The following is a 25332-nucleotide window of genomic DNA, read 5'->3' on the forward strand; positions in this document are numbered from 1 at the left end:
GAGTGGGCTACTAGGCTTACACTGGTTTAAAAATCAACATCCCAGATATGATGTTTAAAAAGACTCATGGCATTTTCAAGCCCTGATGGACAGAGACTTTCCAAAGAAAGGCCTAAGGATTGGCGTTTGCTATTAGCTTTGGTTGACCAGGTTGATTTAAAATGGTCTGAGAACCAGTGGAGCCAGATCCAAAGGGGAAAAAATCAGTTTCGACCAGAAATGAATAGAGGCCTCCTGTCTTCAGCCCCAGATTTTTCATTCCTTGGACTCTCCTTTCCCTTTTTTAGAAGTGTTTTTAAATTGACGTTTTATGTATTTTTATATATATATATATATATTACATATACATACATATATACATATATATATATATATATATATATATATATATATATATATATATATATAATATGTTTTTAATGTTCTGTGTAAGTCGCCCAGATCAACCCTGATTGCTCATTGGAAGGACTGATAATGAAGCTCAAGCTCAGATATTTTGGTCACCTAATGTGAAGAGAGATCTCTTTGGAGAAGACCCTGATGCTGGGAAAGATGGAAGGCAAAAGGAGAAGAGGACGGCAGAGGATAAGATGGTTAGAGCATCACTGAAGCAATGATCATGAAACTGAGCAAACTCAGGGGGGCAGTGAAGGACAGGCCTGGCGCGATGTGGTTCACGGGGTCACGAAGAGTCCGACACGACTTAATGACTGAACAACAAAGTTGCCCAGAGTTCCCCCATTGGGGGGAGATGGGCGGGGGAGAAATTGAATGAATGAATGAATGAATGAATGAATAAATAAATAAAGGAGGTAGAACCAGGCTCTGGGACCCACGGAAACCAAGCCTGTCTCTAACCATAAAACAGCATCCTTGAGGCATCTTGGAACTGAGAGTATTACCCTTCTAAATTTGGACTGGACAGCTTCCAGGATATTAAACTTTGTAAAAATGCATACTGGAACACTGTAAAGAAACAGAGAGAGGACCTTGGCAGGAAAAACCTTGCAAGCTGCAGGAATAAAATGTGCCCCCTTTGAACAGAAGAATCTTAAGACAGCTGTGCAGCTCTGTTGGGCCACACCTGCCCGATAAGAGAAACGTTGGCTCCAAGATAAGGAAGCTGAACGGCATCCCGGGATATTTATAAGTACATACCTGCTCTATTGGGTTCCTGTTCATTTGCCATTTATTTATGTAACCTACTGTTGTGTCATCATGCAAACACTAGCACTTTAGTTTTTTTGATAGTTTACGAGTTGTTGCACATTCCCACCTGGGAGACAGACAAAATGACTACGCCGTCTGCGTGGAGCAAGACTGGAATTGCCCAGTCTGCTACGTTCTGTAGAATACACCCTGGCCTTACCCCAATTTTGGTGGAAACAGCACCAGAAAGGCGCCCCCAAGGTACCAGCTGGCTCTCAATGAGGTGTTAGAACAAATTTGGGAGTGGAGTTGAAGGAGGAGTTCTGAGTGTAACAGAGCAAACATTTTTTTTTTTGTCCTAGGGGGACAGCGAGCTACAGTGAGGAACTTAATAGTTCCTTTAGGGTTCACTCTAAAGATAAACCCTGTAATCTGCCAGGCTTCTGACTGGCTTAGCTTATAGATCAACATTTCTCAAGCTCAGCCACTTTAAGACGGTGGAACTCAATGGCTGAGTTGAGAAACACTGTTATGCATAGTCTGGACTTGGTCATACTAAATGGCTCTGCTACAGGAGACTTAAATAAGGAACTAACCTTCTGGGGCTCCAAAGGAGCAAGCGTGGTTGATTATTTTATGGTTCTGCGTATTTACGCTCCTCTAATAACTATTTCTATGTAGGGAATCACCCAGATAGTGACCATTTCCCATTCATCTGCTGTCTGAATCCTAAAGTAGGGCAGTGTTTCTCAATCTCAGCAACTTTAAGAGGTGTGGACTTCAAGTCCCAGAATTCCCCAGCCAGCTGGGGAATTCTGGGACTTGAAGTCCACCATCTTAAAGTTCAATCGTGTCCGATTCTCAGAGACTGCCTAGACAAGTCCCTGCAGTTTTCTTGGCGAGATTTTTCAGACGTGGTTTGCCATTGCTTCCTTCCTAGGGCTGAGAGAAAGTGACTGGTCCAAGATCCCCCAGCTGGCTTCGTGCCTAAGGCAGAACTAGAACTCATGGTCTCCTGGCTTCTAGCCTGGTGCCTTTAGCTACTACATCACATTGGCTCTCAGCTCAACTTATACCTTGTGTAATTAAGGCGTAGTGGCTCCGAGTCTCTTCTTGCTTCCTTCCTCCCCAGGCTGGGGGTTCTCTTCTGCAGCCAACCTCTGGCCTTCTCCATGCTCCCAGGGCCCGCTGCACGGTCCATCCCACCACTGGGGGTTGCACCAAAAAGCCAAGTCTGGCTTGGGTGACAGGTTCTGACTTGGTTTGTGTCAGCCTGGACAAGTGAAAACCAATTGTGACTTATGGAAAAAGATGCTCCACTGGACATACAAATGAAACTGGCGAATGTCTTAATACTTAAAAGGGATATACAAATAACAAACCAAGAGGGTGACCCAGATAACTTTCCTATATGGGGTTTACAAAAGAGACTTGTTAAAACTTTGAAGAATTTTGTGAGAAGGGACAAAGAACAAATGAAAGGAAATCAAGCTCTAGGGCATTATTTAATCAAGATCGTTAAAAGTAAAAGGGAGGAATATGAGGTTGGTTTATTTGATCGTTAAAATAGATATATGGTTATCTCTGGTAACCCTCAATGGCCTTTTGCTGATCAGGAGTGAAATGATGAGGTTTTAAGGATTTGTTTATAGATAAGAGATGGGCTATGGGAAGAAGAGGTCATTTGTTATATTTAAGAGAAGGTGATAAGTTACTAATTTTGTTCATACTTGTTGTGATGAAGGGGGAAGTTGTTTCTTTACATATTCCTTTTCTTTACTTTATTCTTATTTTCTTTTCTATTTTTCTTTCTATTTTTTCCTTTCTGCACTTTCTATTTTTTCTTTTTATTCTTTTCTTTTCTTTAGTTTGTATTAGTTTTTATCTTTGGAATTGCCATGTTGAATAAAATTACTATAAAAAAAAAATTGAGATTGTGCTCACAATTCCCCAGAAGGTCCTGACCCACAGTACGCACCCTTGCTTTAGAACATTGTGTGCGTAGACTGCATTTTACAGCTTATCATGGGGCGTGAACCCAGACAATTATGGTTGAGTCAACAGACCATGGTTAAGGCAACTGTGAATGAGCATAATGTGGGAGTCAAGTTGAGACCCAGGTTTGGCCCCCTTCTCAACCACAGATGCTCAGTAGCTAACCGGTCCAGTCCTTCTCTCTCACGCTTCTTAAAGTTGCTAAGGTTAAGAAACTTTAAAATGTGTAATAATCAGGGAGCATTCCTGAAATCTTTGCTGTGTCTCGTTTCTGACCTGGCCTACCTTGCCAGGTTGACCAAACAAGTCACAGAACAATGCACACAAAGCCTTGAAGAAAAGCAAGAGAGGGGTGTGATTTAAAACTCAGGAGCTGACTTTAGAGCAGTGTTTCTCAATCTCGACCCCTTGAAGATGGGTGGACTTCAACTCCCAGAATTCCCCAGCCAGCTAGGCTGGCTGGGGAATTCTGGGAGTTGAAGTCCACCCATCTAAAAGTCGCCAAGGTTGAGAAACCCTGCCTTAGAGGGTTCACAGTGTCTCCATAAACTCTGCTGGCTCTAATCCACGGCCGATTATTAGCAGCTACAGCTGGCCGAAGAAAGCCATGTTAGATCTTCCAAGTCTTCTCCAACCAGGCCACCAATGCAAATGAGACTCCTCTCTCTGAATTCCTAAATGATCCATGATGACAACCGGGTGGCATTTAGCAACGGCACGTGCGGGGCCTGGCTGCAGATGTCTCTGGAGTGGCACACTCTCTGGATCCCAACGAGCGTTTGCAAATGATGGATGGCGGAGTTCTGGACGAGGTGTGGAAACAAGGGGATCATTCCCCTTGAGCTGGAGAATGGCTAGTTTAAGAGTCGGCCCCTTGGCTGCAAAAAGGGTTTGTTTGCAGGCTGTTAGGTCTGCATAATCATGGCTTGCTGTTTAACCCAGGGTGTTGGGTTCACACACAATGCACAGGACTTTAGCCACAGGGGCTTGGGGGGGGGGGAGGCTAAACTAGGCTTGGCTAGTTCACGAGGCAGGAGCTCCATCTCTGCAATGCGTTTAACTTACCTATTGAATGAACCTCTTAGGGATGAATTAATCCACCGTCGATTGAATCATCAACACATAACAGGCTGGCTTGGCCCCCACGCACTGTCAGCAGGAAAGCAAGGTTAACATGAACCAAGGTTAGTTTGTTGCGTGATGGCGGCCGCCAGATCTTTGATTGATCTCGTTAAGCACATTGCTCATTTTTCTCAATATTATTTAGGGTTACCTAACAGATTTTTTTTGGGGGGGTCTCAAGTTAATAGAGGGGAGCTGTTACTGCTTAAACTTGCCGGAAATTAAGTGCTCTTAGCTTGAAACTTCGGTTATTATGTAAACCCAGTCTTTTGCATTTTATGTATTCAGGGTCCAGAATAAGCCAGCATAGCATCTTGGGTTTTCAAAGCCATCGGTTCTTTCCAGACGGTGCTGGCTTCACACATCAGACTAAGCCATGAAATGGGTAGTTTAATTTTGCCTTTGCGAACTAGGCAAACCCCAGGTTATGGTAGCATTGCAATGGTGCCATGTGATGAACCCAGCTAATCGTGGTTTATTTATCCAGCTAGGGCTAACCACACGAATCCAGACTATGCCTGGAGTAAAATGAGGTCTGCAGCTCAAGGTGCCCCTGGTTTGTATCATAATTCACAACTGATTATCCATTTGGTGCTTGATTTTTGTGGTTTTCAACTGTTCCCACATCCCATTTCTTTTAATGAATGGATACTAGGGGCTGTGTTCACACAACATGCAACCCAGGTCTGTTAAAACCCGGGCAGTTGCTTTCGCACAACTCCTTTACCCAGGACTAGAGGACCTGGGCTGAAAGTCTCCCCATGACCACCAGGGGGCAGCCGAGGGATGGAGAAAACACGGACTCTGCTGCCCTCTAGTGGTTGGCTGCGAATTCGCAGCCCTCATTCAACCTTAAGTGGGCCCTTTCGCTAATTTAGCTGGTTGGGCAAACTCAGCCCATTTATTTAGTTCATGGTTCAATATATTGTGTGAACGCGTAACACGAGTTCATTTTCGTAATCACGCGTGTTGCGAGAGCTCAGCCCGAATGCCGTTCCTCCCTGCTCCGAATTCATTCATTCCTTTCTCCCGGACTTTCTCCTGCCGGTCATTCGCCGTTCCTTGCACTAGAGGGCGCCCAAGGCCGCGCCGTCTCCGGCCTCGCTTCTCTCCTTAAAGGCCAAGCGGGCAGTCAGCCTCCCTCGCGTCTATGGTCCATACAGAGGGAGGGCCATTCACACAGATGGACAAGCGCGCCCACCAATCCGACACTCTCTACCTCACCCCGATTACGGGGCGCGGGCACCATCAACCCGCACCAACAGTTCCGGCTCTCTAAGGAACGTGCTGAGGGTAGTGGTTTGGGAGAAAGAGACCCACATAAACTCGCCTTTGGCCGCCGCGCAAGGGGGCGCTAACGGCGTCTCTGAAAAGCCGGGACTAGCGTCGCAAAGATTTTGGAGAAGAGGGTGAGTCCGGCGCGGCGCCTTGTCGCCCCGCGAATGGCGGGCGTCGCCCAGCAACCGGAACTGCCGCGCTCTCATCCCCGCCCGGGGACTGACGTCCCTAGGCCCGGGTGGGCGGTCGGAAGCCGCGGCGCCCGCCTCCGGGGGCGGGCCTCTCCCCTTTTCTCCGCCAATGGGAGGAGAGGGGCAAGGAGTGGCAGGTTAGGCTGTGGTGGCCGAGGTGAGGGCAGCGTTTTAGCCCGGGAGGGGCGGGTGGGCAGCGGAGGGGGCCGGACGCGAGGCAACCCCGAGGAGCGACCCCCGTCCCGAGTCCCCCGTCCCCTTCCCCGCTTGTGGGGCGGGGCCCCTCCTCCCCGAGCCCCCTCCCCGCGGGAAGGCCCTGGACCCCCCCCGGGCGACAAGTCCCCCAAATTCTGGGCCTCAGTAGATCTTATAGAAGCCCCTCCCCCCTCATAGGCCTATATAAAAAGCCCCCAGGTTATGCCCTGGTTCCCTGAAGCCCCCCCATACATTTTTTGGGAGCCCCCCGTGACACACACACTGACAACAGGACGCTCCTTCCCCTGATTACAGGGGGCCTTGCTCTCTTGAAGCCCCCCATCAATATAACTATCTATATATTGGCATTGAGAGCTCCCCCCCCCCATAAGCCTAAAGGCATTGGGAATACTGGATTTGTGGTCTCTGGAAGCCCCCCTTACTCCCTCCCCCCAAGCCTTGGATTCAGTAATTTCCCCCTTCAACAAGGTGCCCCTTTTCTGCTTGGAGGCCCCCCTTTCTCCCCCACCCCTCACATCGAAACACCAAATTGGCCCTCAGGAAAAGTGTGTCGCTGACTTTCCTTCTGTTGGGTCCCTGGCTGGGGTGCGTGAATGGGGTGGTGGGCTGGGGCCCCTGGTGATGCCGATTAGGAGCGTGATGAAGGGCCCCCCCGGCCCCCAGACAAGTTCTTCTTCCTCCTGTTAACCGGACTTCTCTTTCTCCCAGGTCCTTTCACCTCTGGAATTCCCTCCCCGCTTCCCCAGATCAAGAAGGGCGGAAGTAGGTTGCCGGTTTCTTGCAGGCTTGTTCCAAAGGTTGCCCTGGAGGGGCCGGTCCTGCCTCCCAAAAACATATATAATATAAAACCTTGAAAAAGAGGCCACCTCCCCACCCAGGTCAACACTGGGGCGACTCCAGAGAGTCCTTTCAGACTCTTTCTCTCCCCCCAAAAACTGGGAGCCCCTGTTCCCTTTCCCCCAAGCCATCCACAGGCAGGCTGTTGCACATCTGTTGGGCCTGTCGCTTCCCCGGGTTGACGCTCTATGCATGCCAGTCCAATAAAACCCCCATCACTCCCTCTTTGACTCTTTCTGTTTTCCAAGACTTTTTCCTTTAGGAACTTTGGAAGGCTGAGCAGAGCGAGGGCAGGAAGGAGCTGGTCCCCATAAAAATCCCAGAGGGCCCTTCGCCCTGCTAGTTTCTGCAGATTTGGGTGCCACCCGTTTTGAACACATTTCCTTTCTCACCTTCCCTTTTTTGACCCCATTGGCAAGGAGAACAGCACAGGCAGAACCACCTCTTGGAAACATGTTAAAGGGGGGGAGTTCATCCCCTCGTCTTTTTCTCATAGAAGAGCTCAGGCTGAGCTGGCTGGTTCTTTGGGGTTTCTTGCACTTGATCCAGTAGCGTGGCATCTAAACAGTGGGTAGAGTGGCCCTAGTTCTTCTCTACCGCTTCCCCCGTTTGGGCCTTCCCTGGAGTAGAAGGGTCCGGGTACCCCTGTGGCATTGGGTGAAGTCTTGGGGATTCGCCATGGCTGGGGCCATTGCCTCCCGCATGAGTTTCAGCTCTCTAAAGAGGAAGCAGCCAAAAACCTTCACCGTTCGGATTATGACCATGGATGCGGAAATGGAGTTCAACTGCGAGGTAATGACTTTGGGTGTGCTTTCAGAAGCCGTGGGAGTCACAAGTGATCAGGCTGATTTAGTCCTGATCTGCAGGACCGAAGGGCTCATATCGCTGCTGCGTCCCTTGGTAGTTTAAGTCACGTCACATAAGAACGGTACAGAGACTCATATGGACAGGTAGAAAGTCTTCAGAACCCTCTTTTTTTTTTTAAATGCCAGAAATAGTCGTAGCATAACAGCATGATGCCTCTCTCATTCATGTTCTATCAATTCTTTGCTCTTAAGATGCTTCAAGACAAGAGACTGGATTTGCATGTGATTTGGGGCACAGTGTAACCTTCCCCAGCCTGGGTATTCTCCACCTATGTGAACTTCAGTTCCCAGAATCCCCTGGACAAGATGGTTTTTGCTGAGAATTCTGGGAGCTGGTCCACAAATTTAGAGGGCCACCCAGCTATTTCTGTCAGTCATCCCTTCTGTCTTAGGGCATAGGTGAACTCAAACAGCTGTGTCTTATTCAATATCTCGTGAGTCGTAAGCCATGGTTTAGTATGTGCAAACCTAGTCAAAGAGTTATAAACGCACTTCTACTTTTCCTCTTGAATGCATATTTCTTACGGGTTGCTATCTCCTGGAACAGCATTCCCCCAGAGATCCATAGCACCCCAACCTCACTGGCTTTAGAAAAGTGATTAAAACCTGACTTTTTCAGCAGGCCTTGGGACTGATGAATTACGAAGCGTGCCCTTGCGGATTGCAGTATTCTGTTTGAATAGAATTTGTCTATTGTCTCTGGGATAGAACGGTTTGTTGCTGGTTTAATTTTATATTTTATGGGTTAGGGTATGTGGGTGGTTTGGGGTTGGCTAGGATTGGAGCAGTAAATAAACCCAGGGAATTGCGTAAATGAAATAAATAAATAACAGGAAAAGAGGCAACTGAGAGAGAAGCACACAAGATGATTTGGTCTGGAAGTGCAGTAGTGTTCCCTAAATGTGAGAGGGCGTTGTTGCCTGGGGGAATCTTGGCTCACTGCCTTTCCTCTGGGTTCCAAGCTGAATGTTGATGAATAGTGATCCAGATTAAATATATGGATTTGTACACAAATCAGCAGGAGGCTAGATTAGAAACTAATTGAGAAGTGGTCAGTTCTCGAATCCCTCGTTGGGAATAACCATGAGCATTAAAAAAACGCTTCTAGAAAGAGAGAGAAATCTTTTCCAACCTTTATTCCAGTGCTTCCAGTAGGTTTTGATTTGTACTTCAATTCTCTTTCTTTCTCTGGTCCTCTCTTCTCTCCTTACTCCCAGAACTGATAATGTTGGTGGGTCCAGGTGCTTTGCTTGTTGTATAGTATAGTTAATTGTTTAAATTATTCACAGTTGTTCACATTTTAAGCTGCCCATTCATAATGGGCAGTTAATGACTCTGGGTAGCGTACTAGTTACAAATAAAAAGATTAAAAAAACAGACATAAAAAGATGTCTGTACAGGGGAACAAACAAGCCATATCACCATCATAACCCATAACCCATACTATATCTTAGATTCAATGTAAATTAAACAAGCTTACAAATCTTAACACTTTATTAGAACATTCCATTTTTCTATAGGCTTCAGTTCTTTAATATTGATTAATCAAGTGAGTTGGTGTTCTTAATAAATTGGAATATTCTAGGGGTAAGAGTAAGGGGTAAGTCTCTTCCAGAATTTTAAATTACCAGCCTCTACCAGCATGGACAGTGGCAAAGATTGTTCAAGTAGTCTAACACGTTTGCAAGGCACAAGGTAATTCAAGGGAATTAACTTATCATCAGTGAAAACTCATCAGTGAAATCCATTGAAATATGACCATGCTTTGTTGAAACTGTTGTGTAAAACTGTCTATACACATGCACACACATATAAGAAGCTCTTCATTGTTGCTTTGCTGTCCTTTTTTTTTCTGTTAGCAAATTAAAAAAAAAATCAGTGGGACTACTTTAAAGAACAGGGTGTTAATCCATTTGTACACTTTACCTTAGAATAAAGACCATTGAATAGAACTCAGTTCTGAATAGATTTGTATAGGATTACGTGGTGAGAAATGTATTGTGACATTAACTTTCTCAGGCCAGAGCTTGACCTGGTTTACATCATATGAGGCCATGGTTTCTTCCACTGTGTTTAATAATCCATAATTGACTAGTTTCACATAACCTGTGAAGCCCACCACAAGGGTTTGTGGCTTACATACATTTTGGCTGTCGAATTCCAATTTAGCATCTTTGTCTTGGAAACTGTGAGAAAATTTTCAACCGGCAGAGGGAGTGTGGTATTATTTTTCAGTTTAGAACAACCCTGGGGAGATTTGGGGTCAAGATGAACTCAGTCCAGAAGAGTCTCCAAATACTGTCGGCACGCTTTTAGATCCCGTTAGAATATTCATGAACCGGTAGCACGGCTGCGAACTGAAAACCCCTTCTGCTATCCTTCTCTTGAAGGAAGGAGGCATCTGGCAGGTGCATCTTAGTGGAGAGATCTCATGACGTTTTCTTTCCCAGTAGGCTTAAACTGTCCATGGAGGAAGGAGAATGTAGTCTCACCTAATCTTCACTTTACAAAGGGCAGCTATGGCTACCCCTTCATCTCCCCAGGCTGTTCAAAAAGATTGCAACCTCTTTCTGTTTCAGATGCTTCCTTCTGCCCAAAGAGAAGGAGGTGAGGCTTTTTATATGCTGTCCTGTTGCAAGGAAGCATAAAAATGGTATCTTAAGCTTCTTCCCATCAGAACGACTTCCTGATGTCTTCTGTAAACCCCATCAAAATTTAGCTCAATGGAGGGAACATGAATAATAAAATGTGGAGAGCACCCTTCTACTCTTTAGAACAGTGTGTTTCTCAACTGTGGCCATTTGAAGATGTGTGGACTTCAATTCCCAGAATTCCCCAGCCAGCCTGGCTGGCTGGGGAATTCTGGGAATTGAAGTCCACACGTTTTCAAGTGGCCAAGGTTGAGAAACACTGCTCTAGAAAGTGCACATGTGCAGATTTCCCCCTCTGCTTGCCTCGCTGAATTCAATGAAACCTATTCCCAGGAGAATCTGTTCAGAACTGCAATGCGGGTCATAGAAAACCCTACCTTTGTTAAAGGAGTAGTTTCCATTATCCCATTTATTACCCTGTTTTTCTTCCCCAGATGGAAGCCTAAAGCATTTAATGGCAAATGAAAGCCAGGAAATAACCAGCTTGAAAGAGAACATTACTTAAAATCACAGAAGCAGCCTTCCCTAATTTCCTAAAAGTTCCCAGCCAGAAGGGAAATTTGGGACTCGCTTGTGAGGCACAGACTAAAAAAGGTGGTGTTAATATCTCAGTGCATGTTACAATAATTTACGCTTATTCTGGGTGTGCCTTGTTCTGGGCTGCTATAAACCAGCCTTTTTCTGTTTCAGATCTGGCACTGATAGGTATAGTTTACTAAACTGGTGGTTATGCATTTGCAATGCTAATTGTAAGTATTCTGTGAAAGTTGTTCAAATTATTTTCTTCCACTTTCCTCCTCCTCCTCCTCCTCTACTTCCTCCAACTTTATTGACCCCAGACTATTTTTACTAGTATTTATATGCTGTAATTCAACCACTATTATTGCTCCGAACTTTCATGCATTGGGAATAGGGTAATTAGGACAGTTAGTGATGCTGGTTGGGAATTTCTAGAAAGTGTAGACTCAGCATGCCTGGAGGACACTTAGGGAAGATCTGTAGATTTTATTTTCACTATAAAGCATTTTATCCAAAGGCTTTCTTAGAAGATGAAATGATTAGAGCCTTTCTGTTCTGTCCTTCCTCCATCTAGTTTTCTATCCACATCTCTTCCATAGGACACTCAAGAGAAAGAGGTTCATTTGATTTCCAGAATTTCTTCATGAATTTTGGCTTCTGAAATCTTATTCCATGGAGGTGCCTGTATTGTCCCAGCTGGTTTTTTGGCGTCCAATAACTGCTTTTTAAAGTTGTGCATTGAAAGTGAACTGAAAACCTTTGCAAGCAACAGAAACAGGAATTTATCAAGCCTAACTCACTCTACTTCCAGCTGCAAGCAGAGTGTTAGCTAGCCTTGTGCTCTGAATTGTCTTTTTCTAGAAACTAGTAGGTAACTGCTTATTTGTGCCTTTTCAGCAGTGAATCACAAACACTCATTTCAGAAATTTGCAAAGCCATGTTATCTTTATTGTGGTCACATAGAAAGACGGATAGTGCTGAGTTTGGGGAGAGAATGACTGAGTTCCCATAACACCAAGTCATGATCCGGCTTGTTTTGGTTTGATTAATATATTTTACAATCCAACAATTGTGGTTGCTAAACTATGATTCATGGTTTGTCCAGCCAATTATGGTTTCATACCTTGTAAAAGATTTGAATAAGTGATTTCAAAGGAAAATGCCTATGTAAACCATTGGTAGTTAACAGCCATCATTTTCTCTTTTCTAAGTTTACGTTGGCTGAATTCACATTACACGCTCAATCCCAAATCCTTATTTTAGTGTACTGTGTTGTGTGAACTCCCAAAATTGGGTAAATTGAACAAAACGTAGTTAAGCTACCATGGAGAAACATGCTGTGTAAACAGCCTCAAATACATATCATTTGTTGCACAATAGAGCTTCTCCTATATGGACGGCCTTTCTTTTTTAATAAAACTGCATTTAATACTTTTTTCCAGTTAAATAGCACTCAGACCTAGGCAAAACTAAGACATTTCATTACAATGTCCAAAGAAAAGTAAAACATAATAATGGAAGCGTCAGATGCCGATGTGTGGGAAGATCAGATACCCTACTTGTCAGTTGCTCAGTGTCCTCACAGAAGAAATATTAGTTCCATCTAAATTGGGCTTCAAACTTGTTGTTTAGTCGTTAAGTCGTGTCCGACTCTTCGTGACCCCATGAACCATATTGCGCCAGGCCTTCCTGTCCTTCACTGCCTCCCTGAGTTTGCTCAGTTTCATGCTCATTGCTTCAGTGATGCTATCTAACCATCTCATCCTCTGCCGTCCTCTTCTCCTTTTGCCTTCAATCTTTCCCAGCATCAGGGTCTTCTCCAAAGAGATCTCTCTTCGCATTAGGTGGCCAAAGTATCTGAGCTTGAGCTTCATTATCGATCCTTCCAATGAGCAATCAGGGTTGATTTCCTTTAAGATTGACTGGTTTGACCTCCTAGCAGTCCAGGGGACTCTCAAGAGTCTTCTCCAGCACCACAGTTCAAAGGCATCAATTCTTCGGCGCTCGGCCTTCTTTATGGTCCAGCTCTCACAGCCATACATTACTACTGGAAAAACCATAGCTTTGACTATGCGGATCTTTGTCGCAAGGTGACGTCTCTGCTTTTTAATATGCTATCTAGGCTTGCCATAGCTTTCCTCCCAAGGAGCAAGCGTCTTTTAGTTTCATGGCTGCAGGCTCCATCTGCGGTGATCTTGGAGCCCAAATAAATGAAGTCTGTTACTGCTTCCATTTCTACCCCTTCTATTTGCCAGGAATTGATGGGTCCAGATGCCATGATCTTAGTTTTTTTAATGTTGAGTTTCAAGGCAGCTTTCGCACTCTCCTCTTTCACCCTCATCAAGAGGCTCTTTAGTTCTTCTTCACTTTCTGCCATTAGGGTGGTATCGTCCGCATATCTGAGGTTGTTGATGATTCTCCCTGCAATCTTAATTCCGGCTTGTGATTCTTCCAGCCTGGCATTTCTCATGATGTACTCTGCATATAGGTTAAATAAGCAGGGTGACAGTATACAGCCTTGTCGTACACCTTTCCCTATTTTGAACCAATCGGTTGTTCCATGACCGGTTCTAACTGTTGCTTCTTGGCCCGCATACAGATTTCTCAGGAGACAGGTAAGGTGGTCTGGTACTCCCATCTCTTTAAGAATTTGCCACAGTTTGTTGTGATCCACACAATCAAAGGCTTTTGCATAGTCAATGAAGCAGAAGTAGATATTTTTCTGGAACTCTCGTGCTTTCTCCATGATCCAGCGAATGTTGGCGATTTGATCTCTAGTTCCTCTGCCTCTTCGAAACCCAGCTTGTACATCCGGTAGTTCTCAGTTCATGTATTGCTGAAGCCTAGCTTGTAGGATTTTGAGCATAACCTTGCTAGCATGTGAAATAAGTGCAATTGTGCGATAGTTTGAGCATTCTTTGGCGTTGCCCTTCTTTGGAATTGGAACGTAAACTGACCTTTTCCAATCCCGTGGCCACTGTTGCGTTTTCCAAACTTGCTGGCATATTGAGTGCAGCACTTTAACAGCATCATCTTTTAGTATTTTAAATAACTCAGCTGGAATACTGTCATCTCCACTAGCTTTGTTGTTAGCAATGCTTCCTAAGGCCCACTTGACTTCACTTTCTAGGATGTCTGGCTCAAGGTCAGCGATCACACCAGGGTGGACATCAGGGACATTAAGATCTTTCTTGTATAGTTCTTCTGTGTATTCTTGCCACCTCTTCTTAATCTCTTCTGCTTCTGTTAGGTGCCTGGCTGTTTTGTCCTTTATCATGCCCATCTTTGCACTAAACGTTCCTTTCATATCTCCAATTTTCTTGTAGAGATCTCTAGTCTTCCCCATTCTATTGTTTTCCTCAATTTCTTTGCATTGTTCATGTAAGAAGGCCTTCTTATCTCTCCTGGCTATTCTCTGGAAATCTGCATTCAGTTGCTTATATCTTTCCCTTTCACCCTTGCTTTTCGCATTCCTTCTTTCCACAGCTATTTGTAAAGCCTCATCAGACAGCCATTTTGCTTTCTTGCATTTCTTTTTCTTTGGGATGGTTTTAGTTGCTGCCTCCTGTACAATGTTACGGACCTCCGTCCATAGTTCTTCAGGCACTCTGTCTACCAAATCTAATCCTCTAAATCTATTCATCACCTTCACTATGTACTCACAAGGAATATGATCTAAGTCATACCTGAGTGGTCTAGTGGTTTTCCCTACATTCTTCAATTTAAGCCTAAATTTTGCAGTAAGAAGCTCATGATCTGAGCCACAGTCAGCTCCTGGTCTTGTTTTTGCTGTCTGTATAGAGCTTCTCCATCTTTGGGTGCAAAGTATATAATCAATCTGGTTTCGGTATTGACCATCTGGTGATGTCCATGTGTAGAGTCGTCTCTTGTGTTGTTGGAAAAGAGTGTTTGCTATGACTAGCTTGTTCTCTTGACAGAACTCTATTAGCCTTTGCCCTGCTTCATTTTGTACTCCAAGGCCAAACTTGCCTGTTATTCCGATTACTCCTTGACTTCCTACTTTAGCATTCCAATCCCCTATGATGAAAAGGACATCTTTTTTTGGTGCTAGTTCTAGAAGGTGTTGTAGGTCTTCATAGAAGCGGTCAACTTCAGCTTCTTCAGCATCAGTGGTTGGGGCATAGACTTGGATGACTGTGATGTTGAATGGTTTGCCTTGGATACGCCCTGAGATCATTCTGTCGTTTTTGAGGTTGTACCCCATTACTGCCTTTCCCACTCTCTTATTCACTATGAGTGCAACTCCATTTCTTCTAGGGGTTTCTTGCCCACAGTAGTAGATATAATGGTCACCCGAATTAAATTCACCCATTCCCGTCCATTTCAGTTCGCTGATTCCCAAGATGTCGACGTTCAATCTTGTCATCTCATGTTTGACCACATCCAGCTTGCCTTGGTTCATAGATCTTACATTCCAGGTACCTAGACAATATTGTTCTTTACAGCATCGGACCTTCTTTTCGCTTCCAGATACATCCACAGCTGAACGTCCTTTCGGCTTTAGCCCAGCCGCTTCACTCTTTCTGGAGCTACTTGGAATTGCCCTCTGCTCTTCCCCAGCAGCATATTGGACACCTTCCGACCTGAGGGGCTCATCTTCCGGCATCATATCTTTTAGCCTTTTAACATCGTCCATGGGGTTTTCTTGGCAAGGACACTGGAGTGGGTTGCCATTTCCTTCTCCAGTGGACCACATTTTGTCAGAACTCTCTGTCATGACCTGTCCGTCTTGGGTGGCCCTGCACGGTATAGCTCATGGCTTCACTGAGTTACGCAAGCCCCTTCGCCACGACAAGGCAGTGATCCCTGAAGGGGGGGCTTCAAACTACAGTAGTAATTTTTACTTGCATTGGGGGATCCTGTTTTCAAAGTTCTGTTAGAGATGAATTTTAGAATGAATATGATAATTGAATCTTCCCATCTTTGCGCATATAGTAATCTTGCTGCCGTAATCATATCTTGAAATAATCTTCCGTGACTCTTTTCTAACTCTGTATCCATCAAACCTAAAAGGAAAAGTTCTGGGTTCTGTTGAATATTAATGTTTAAAATCCTTGAGACAGGATTCATGCGTTGTGTAAGCCAGAATGTGGGTTGACTGGTGAACTATATGGACATCCGTGGGGGGTGGGGACGGGGACAAAGGAATACAAGTCATGTCATATTTGTCATGACATCATTGCACAAATGACATGAATTTGCATTGTTTGTCCAATGACATTGTGATATGTATGATGTCAACTTGGCTTTTACAAGGCCCTAATAGTGAAGCATGACTGACACAGTGGACCCAATTGACATTAACTGTGTGATGATGACAGCACATGTGACATCAGCAAGACTTGAATGGAACATCTTTAGTTAATCTATATAAACATAGCTAATTATGGATTATTTAATAAGCCAGTGTTAAATCATGGGTTATGTGACCTGCAGACTCAGTCTGAGGCTGACTTTTAATACTAAAGCCTACGCAGAGACATTTCTCTGTTAAGCTTTTGGGGATTATAGCAGAAATAAATAATAACATTAATGCGCCTAGAATGCTGCATTCTGTAGAAACCTCATATTATTTAGTTCAAAAAAGCAGCAGTTAATGTCTTTCAGGTGCGTTTTGCAGGGGGGAATGTTCATCAACACTTACATATTTTTTTTTCATTGATTTTCTGACAGTTGCTTAAAGGAGTGTTATAAAATGTGGAGCTAGCTCTTGGTGGTCTCTGCGCTCGGTTGTTTGATGGCAGACATTTCATTACACAACAAGGTAGCATCATCAGTGCAAGTGAGTGTGGGGTTTGCCCCCTGTTTCTGTTCAGGAGCTGTCAGTTCGCCCTGTAGTTTCCTCCTTGGTGGTTCTCAATCCTGTGCTCTTGACTTTCTTAAAAGGCTGTGCTGTGGTTTGTTTTATTTTTTATGTACTGCGTCTGTTCAGTTATCTTTTTACTACTCTCACCTCATAATAAATTGAAGGACTTTTGCAGGAAACAGAACCCTCCAATTCCACGTTTATATGAGGTTTGGCAAGGCCTGGTCTTGGCAGACTCTAGGAATAAAATTATTTTTTCATTTTCCATTGTACATACCTCAGATCTGCAATAAAACTAAGTCAGTCCAAGAGGCTAGAAAGCCAGAGGGAAATGCCTGTTCTGGGACATTTGGAGAAAGGTGTTACTTGGTTGTGTGTTAAGGCTAGAACACCATCAAGAGGGAGAAGTGGAATATTTCCTTTGAAAACAGATGATGGATCAGGACTGTCTGCCTAATTTTTTAAAAATTAATATTCTGTAAGGCAAAGAAACATGAATATGAGCCCAGAACAAACCATCTCCACATTAATTCACAGTTTGATAAGACTAAATTTTATCAAAAGAAGAGTTCTCATTGTTACTGTAAGTTATATGATCTTTCAAGATCTGATAAAAATGAAGGGTGTCTACAAGGGAGGGTTTAAAAAGTCAAGATCACACTGTTATGCCTGCCATCTTGACTTTTTTGATGCCCAACACAACACCAACTGTTGTGATGGATATAGGCAAGGTGGACACAACTGGTTAAACCACGTTTGTTTTTTGACTTAATGTACTGGTGAATCCAGCCGTAGTGGGCATAAGCCTTGTTCAACGTGGTCTTGATACTCATGGTTGATAAACATGAATCTGAACTCAGTATCTATGATGGTCCGTTTAGCCTGTCTGTGGTTTGGGGCATGCTATTCTCAGCAGTGTGTCATTGTGCACGTGTGCAGAAGTACCAATCTGGCCTCTCCCCCCTTAATTTCCCAGTAATCCCAAGGCTTTGTCATCCTCATTGGAACACAGTCCCTGCGAATCCTGAAGCCCATTTGTATGGACATCTCTGAATACAAGCTTCAGATGATCCAGGGCCTGAAATGGATACCACTGTATTTGAAAGAGGGCATGATATCAAATGAGCGAGGAACCTCAAAAGATGCACCCCACACCTTGACCTGAAACTGGGGGGAATGGGATTGTCATCTTGAAATCGTGAAGGTATCAAAAGGAGAAAATGTTGCTGTGATATTACGAGTGATTCTATAACTGGAGGGAATTAAGGTGATCCTGATTAACATTCAGTGGTCTCACAGCCTGCTGAGAAATATGAAAGTTGTTAAACCGACCCGAAGCAGTGCCTACAGTGTTACCAAGTTTAAATTTGATATAACTGGAGAATTGCAAGAAAATTCAGCATAGTCACATTTGATTTTAAAAGAGGAATCTTCTCTAAAATGAGGAGATTAAAAACAGAAAGTAAGTTAAAAGGGTCAGGTCTCTGTACAGTCGCTCAAAGCTGCAGGGCATGTAAGGTTGCATCACATCCAAGAGTTACTAAAATAGTAATGAAAAGTGGCAATAAACTTGTTAGGAGAAAAAAACCCTCGTCCTTTGTTAAAAAAAAAAAAAAAAGGGATGCCTAGCATATGGGTTTATATAAAAGAAATGCAAGGGGAGAATAAGGGATTACCAAAAAAAAGAGAGAGAGATGATTTTTGAAGAGTACTTTGTCAATTACAAGAAAGAAGGTATAAAATGCATCAGAAGCAGAACATTGGCTAATGTTGTGCCAGCAACTTCCCTAAAGTATCTCCATGTTTTAAAAGCGAGGTCTGTGACGAACAGGATGGAAATGGATCTTGAAAAGAACGCCCCGTGGCTTAAAACAGGCCAACATCACCTGGTCTGTTTCTGAGAAAAATGGCATATTTCTGAAAGCAAGGCGATGATTTGAATGTACTGCCCAGCAGGGGAGGAAAACACGGATCTGTCCTGGCGACAGAAGCTATTTAAAAGAGAGGTGAAGTGCTGGTGCTTGAGCAACAAAAGCACCCGTAATTGTAGTAAAGACACGGCTTTGGACGCCATATCATTTTTATGGCCTGTCATACTTGGGTCAGCACGCTTGTTAGCCGGCTAATATCATATTAAATGATGCACGGTGTGTCAAAATCAGATTGGCACTCGGAAGGCTACAGCTAAGGAGCAGGCATGCCGTCTCTGTTAAATTGGGGGAAAGCGCATGCTGTAAACGGCATGCCTGATAAAACAGAAAAAGGGGGCCGAAAGGCACGGCTATCCTGGGTGCTGTGGAGGTATAAGGGGTGCATAACAAGTCAACCTCTGATTATTGCTTAAATTAAGACGTAAGGAAGTGATGAAGGAAGAGCACAGCTGTAGGCAGCAGGCGCTTTCAGATCGGCTTTGGATTCGTCACAGCTGACGCCCTGATTGGTTTTCACCCATATGTCATTCCTTTCAGACAGATGGTGGACCACGGGAAGCAACCTTGGTTATACCACTGATAAACAACAAACTCTGTTGCTTTCACGAGAGTCAATATGGTGGAAGGGTTTGAGTAATACCAGGGAGACTTGTATTCAAGTCCACTTTTAGCCAAGAAAATATGTTGGGTTATTTTAGGTTAGTCCCTCTCTCACCCCAACCTATTTTACAGGGTGGTTGTTCTGGTGATAAAATCAAGGTGGATCCCCTTGGAAATCTGTTTCAGGCTTTTGGGGAAAAGGCAGGTTATAAATTTAAGAAATAAATAAATCAGGGATACGCTGTTTGCGAATATGTTTTCCCCTTTAAGAAATTGACAAAATAAATCTGCATTCTGCTTACTGCCAGAACTTTGGGAATCATTAGCATGCAACGCTTGGAGCTGAAGATATTTTATGGATATTGCTATGTTTTTATAAATATGGCAACTTGGCAAGGGGCATTTCAGATACCATGTGGATGATACACCCAAATCACTTGGCCTGATCTGAATAACATTACCCAGATCTGTGAACAAGTAGACCTGTTTATTATTATTTTTTAAGCTGTTCCAACAGGGTGATTGAAGGTCGCTGTGAAACCCAAGTTGAAGATGATATTGCCTGTTGGATTCAGGGCTGGTGGATCTGAGCTGAGGGTCACATAGAGTCTTGGAGCGGAGGTCCGAAGGCTGGGTGTGAAATTAACGAGATTAATCTGATTTAAGTTGAAAATGTTAATTATTTTTAATAGAGATGTTGGCCATAATTCAGTACTTTATTTTTTCAGTCAGAGTGACAATTACAGTTCAGCTGCATCTTTTGCAAGGCTGTGTGTACCCACATTCCCAACTTAGGGGTTATGGTGGTGGCGGTGAGCTACCTGCTCTAAGAGAAGGCTGAATTTAAACAAAATTATATTTTACAGTGCTTTGCTTTGAACGTTTTTAAGTAATGTAAGGTTGAGACATTGTACCATGAAAACAAGCCCACTCCTGACCCCCATTAAATTATATACAGTGGGGGGAAAAAGTATTTAGTCAGCCACCAATTGTGCAAGTTCTCCCACTTAAAAAGATGAGAGAGGCCTGTAATTTTCATCATAGGTATACCTCAACTATGAGAGACAAAATGGGGGAAAAAATCCAGAAAATCACATTGTCTGATTTTTAAAGAATTTATTTGCAAATCATGGTGGAAAATAAGTATTTGGTCAATATCAAAAGTTCATCTCAATACTTTGTTATATATCCTTTGTTGGCAATGAAAGAGGTCAAACGTTTTCTGTAAGTCTTCACAAGGTTTTCACACACTGTTGCTGGTATTTTGGCCCATTCCTCCATGCAGATCTCCTCTAGAGCAGTGATGTTTTGGGGCTGTCGCTGGGCAACCCGGACTTTCAACTCCCTCCAAAGGTTTTCCATGGGGTTGAGATCTGGAGACTGGCTAGGCCACTCCAGGACCTTGAAATGCTTCTTACGAAGCCACTCCTTCGTTGCCCGGGCGGTGTGTTTGGGATCATTGTCATGCTGAAAGACCCAGCCACGTTTCATCTTCAATGCCCTTGCTGATGGAAGGAGGTGTTCACTCAACATCTCATGATACATGGCCCCATTCATTCTTTCCTTTACACGGATCAGTCGTCCTGGTCCCTTTGCAGAAAAACAGCTCCAAAGCATGATGTTTCCACCCCCATGCTTCACAGTAGGTATGGTGTTCTTTGGATGCAACTCAGCATTCTCTCTCCTCCAAACACGACGAGTTGAATTTAGACCAAAACGTTCTACTTTGGTTTCATCTGACCATATGACATTCTCCCAATCCGCTTCTGGATCATCCAAATGCTCTCTAGCAAACTTCAGACGGGCCCAGACATGTACTGGCTTAAGCAGGGGGACACGTCTGGCACTGCAGGATTTGAGTCCCTGGCGGGGTAGTGTGTTACTGATGGTAGCCTTTGTTACTTTGGTCCCAGCTCTCTGCAGGTCATTCACTAGGTCCCCCCGTGTGGTTCTGGGATTTTTGCTCACCGTTCTTGTGATCATTTTGACCCCACAGGGTGAGATCTTGCATGGAGCCCCAGATCAAGGGAGATTATCAGTGGTCTTGTATGTCTTCCATTTTCTAATTATTGCTCCCACAGTTGATTTCTTCACACCAAGCTGCTTGCCTATTGCAGATTCAGTCTTCCCAGCCTGGTGCAGGTCTGTAATTTTGTTTCTGGTGTCCTTCAACAGCTCTTTGGTCTTGGCCATAGTGGAGTTTGGAGTGTGACTGTTTGAGGTTGTGGACAGGTGTCTTTTATACTGATAACAAGGTCAAACAGGTGCCATTACTACAGGTAACGAGTGGAGGACAGAGGAGCCTCTTAAAGAAGTAGTTACAGGTCTGTGAGAGCCAGACATCTTGCTTGTTTGTAGGTGACCAAATACTTATTTTCCACCATGATTTGCAAATAAATTCTTTAAAAATCAGACAATGTGATTTTCTGGATTTTTTTTCTCATTTTGTCTCTCATAGTTGAGGTATACCTATGATGAAAGTTACAGGCCTCTCTCATCTTTTTAAGTGGGAGAACTTGCACAATTGGTGGCTGACTAAATACTTTTTTGCCCCACTGTATAATAAATTCCAGTGTAGATGTGAACCAGGAATTAGAGTTGCCTTTATTATTATTGAGGATCTCTGTGATAGAGAGCTGCAATAATAATATCCTGGTTTGTTGGAAAGTCAGATTCTGTAAGCTCGTTAATCCTGCTCAATAATCATCAGAACTTCCCCACCCATATAAGGATCTTGGAAGACCCCATACTGCAATCTCAAATTCCAAAATTGCATAAATACCCTAGTTTTTACCTTTTCCTCTTGGTTTCTTCCTCTGGTCTATCCTCCCTTTTAGGCTGCTAGTGGAATTTGAGTCTCCGTGTCTTATCTGTACTTGTCTGTCTGCCTTGGTCCCCATGGAGCAAGCCAAGTGTTTTTGTCCTGGCGCCTTACACTGTTTACTGTATCTCCTTGGTGGATTAGCAGAAATGGCTTTTAATTAAAAAGTCATTATCAGGTTGTCATGCAGCATAAGAAAATAAAAATAGCTTCTGCAGGCGGCCCAGTTAACTCGCCCTTTATCTATTTATTTTGACATCTCTTTGTCAGAGAAAGAAATGGAAGGGAGTCCCATGATTTCTGTGGGTCTAAAATACTTTACTTACGTGCTGCTCATCTACCTCCCGGCACAGGGAGTGGGATCAAGGTATTTCCCATTAGATAACAGTTGCTTTGGACGTGCTTCTCCTCAAATGGTAATGCGTTTCTGTTCAATGCACCAGTATCTTCAAGCAGCAGCAGGAAAAGGAATTGGCTTTTAATGAAAGGAAGGAAAGCCTCCATTTTGCCCCTTTCAACCCACTGCCCTGGTTCATGCTGCAAATGAGCCCCTTTTTGCAGTTGTCCCTCCTTCAAGTTACCCTCCGGCTGGTCTATGTGTTGCAATTGCATCTTTCTTGATCTGAAGTTTGATTTAAGCCTGTAGGATATAATTGCCCAGTGTGGGTGCTGTTTATGTGATAACTTTTTGTTAGATGCTTCTGGGTACACAAAATGAATTCAGGGTCGGGCAGTCAATGAAAGCTACGTTGCACCAGCATATTTTAATACATTTGACAGTTGATGCCCAGTTTCTCCTGAATAATAATTAATAGTAACTATTATTATTATTATTATAGGTAATCTACAATTTGATTCACCGTCAAAAACTGGTAGAAACGTAATAATTCAAGTCCTAACCAAGGACCTAAGAATGATTAAGGTAACATCTGAAGATATAGGCAGTGCCAAGCAGGGTATTTTTTTTTTGGTAAAATTAAGGTGTTCAGGTCTGATAAATTCAAAATTTCCAAATATTGAGGGAGTCCTTTAGGTATTGCTCCAATGGCTCCAGTCACGACTGGTATAATAGCAGGCTTCTTTTTCCATAAGTGTTCAACTTCGATCTGCAAGTCCTGGTATTTTATAATTTACTATTATGGTTGGTTGCACAGTCAGCCAGATGTTTAGACTGGATTTGGCATTTTTATCCACCTATCGAGTCCTTCCCAAGGACCTGGGATAGGCAGATGTTGTTGTTGGATGGTGTTAAAGGTATCGTCACAGGATATAAACTGTTCCAAGTTAAGCTGTCTTTTGCAATTGATGGTGATTTTGTCAGTGCCAGTGGTGTTCAAATGGTGCTCCAGATGTTTTGGGATTGCACCTAAGGTACCTGTAACTGCTGGTAATATCTTTGCTTTCTTTTGCCACAGTCATTTTACCTCTATTTGCAGGTCTTTATATTTGGTGATTTTCTCCAGTCCTTTCTCTTCTATTCTGCTGTCTCCAGGTTTTGCAGTGTCCACTATCCAGACTTTTTTGTCTCTCTTATCAACAGTTGTTAAGTCTGGGGTGTTGTGTGGCAGGTGTTTGTCTGAATTCTGAACACTTTAGCTTCTTCATTTCTATTACCTCGTCTGTTTTGTGGTCCTACCAATTCTTGCTTGCAGGCAAATGGTATTTGTTGTTGTTATTACATTTATTGACTTTTCAAGAATTCACAAATGTTATTCTTTAATCCTTGCAGCAACTTTAAAAGATAATCATATTATCCTGCTAGATGAATGAAGGGGGTGAGATCAAGACTGTAGCTTCCCAAGAAATGAGTCGGTAGTAGAAGTAAAGTTTGAAACAAGCTCCTTGTGATATTTAACAGCTCACTTCGCTATTAGCAAGAAAGAGTATGAATTATTCATTTATCCTGGATTTTTTTTATCTTGATTTTTTTTATGTTTGATTGTAATTTCTTTGTTTGATTGTTGTGAGCTGCCCGGAGTCATTGAGAATTGGGTAGCATACAAGTTTAATAAATTATTTCTGAATGAGTCTTGAATGTAGATGTGCTTTCTTGAATGGGAGCAATTCTGGTGATGTTCTTTTGGAATTGCTTCGGATAAGAAGCAGTGGGCATCTTCCTTGGTAGACAAGTGCTTTGGGCTTTCTAAAACCTCTTAATTATAGAATTAATTTTTTACAGTGTTCTGTAGTGTTTAAAATTGTAATTCCATTGTAATGTCTGCAGTGTTTTTCTGCAATTTTGGAATTACAGGTCCCTCAGTATAAGTATTGCTGCAGTAGGTGGCAGGACCTAATGACCTGTGGCTGATTCCCACAAGCAGGAAGCAGGGGGTAGACTCCTGGTGATTTCTTGGACAATTCCATGCATTATCCTGGCAACAATATGGAGGTGCTATGCCACTGATCTCTGAGATGTTTTTCCAATTTCTCGGTCTAGCCCTGGGTTTTCCCGGTGGCCTCCCATCCAGATCCTGACTAAACCAGACCTTGCTTAGCTTCCACTCTCAGACAAGGTTGGCCAGATGCTGCTGCTGCTGCTGCTCGAAGAATGGGAAAACAATAACCAAATTAGAACATAGTTCGGTACGGGGTGTCCTTTCTGGCGAGTTTCTGCTTTGCATTTTGTCCCCTGCTCTCCCTCTGACCTGGCCTGATGTCTTCCAAAGCTTCATAACTGTAATTGCCAGAGGAGCAGTTGCATGTCACTTGTGGAAAGGACACTGCACCCGTATAGATTGTATTCTTGGCGTGATGCTCCAGTGCCTGCCAATGGCAAAAGACTCCTGTTGCAGGTTAATAAATAATGTACACCCTCTTAATAGATTTCCCCCACCCCTCCAATCTGACATCTCCACTGAAGGAGGAGGATCTGCCAAGACCTTGAGTCAAAGCCCCCCCTCCACTTTCTTCCGCCCAGCGCTTGCTGGATTTTAAGTACTTGTTCCTGTTTACTTAAAAACATTGGGCGCTGATAAATTACAAGAGCTTTGCATTTAGTGAAGATCGTAAATCCCAAACCCACAAAATATTAGCCGTGCCGCACTTAGCCTCATTAAATCAGGGAGTTTGTCCGCGTATTCTTCCAAGACTTGCAAATATAGCTAACAAGCCATGTTAAGATAAGGCTAATGGAATATGACAAGGCTACCTGTGAAAGAAGATTTGTTTGTCTCTCCTGCCAGTTCTGTGGTGGCATCAAGTAGGGGAAGGACCACGGGAGGACCTAGCTCCATGCCCCCCAGACGGTAGCAGAGAACTTTCAGTCTTGCAGTTCAATCATGGGTCTACCTCTAATGCAGTGTTTTTTACTTGGGGATTGTATCTGTGTT

General features: G+C 43.6%; 1 protein-coding gene across 9 annotated transcripts in view; it reads left to right on the forward strand.

Moving 5' to 3' along the window:
- Positions 1 to 5839: 5839 nt before the first annotated feature.
- Positions 5840 to 25332, forward strand: part of NF2 (NF2, moesin-ezrin-radixin like (MERLIN) tumor suppressor) — a 93112-nt gene continuing 73619 nt past the window's right edge. For 4 of the 9 annotated variants that reach the window (XM_088143195.1, XM_088143196.1, XM_088143197.1 and 1 more), the window contains exon 1: positions 5918 to 7580. In XM_088143195.1, the coding sequence (XP_087999321.1) occupies positions 7467 to 7580 (114 nt within the window). In that variant the 5' untranslated portion in view covers positions 5918 to 7466. Of the gene's footprint in view, positions 5893 to 5915; positions 7581 to 25332 lie in introns of those variants that run through there. The other 5 variants (XM_088143192.1, XM_088143194.1, XM_088143193.1 and 2 more) reach the window with 4 other exon arrangements.

The sequence above is a fragment of the Python bivittatus genome, unplaced genomic scaffold (genome assembly GCF_059951505.1).
Source record: "Python bivittatus isolate LINGU-HERP-01145 unplaced genomic scaffold, Pbiv_v1 ctg000280_np1212, whole genome shotgun sequence".
Classification (NCBI taxonomy): Eukaryota; Metazoa; Chordata; class Lepidosauria; order Squamata; family Pythonidae; genus Python; species Python bivittatus.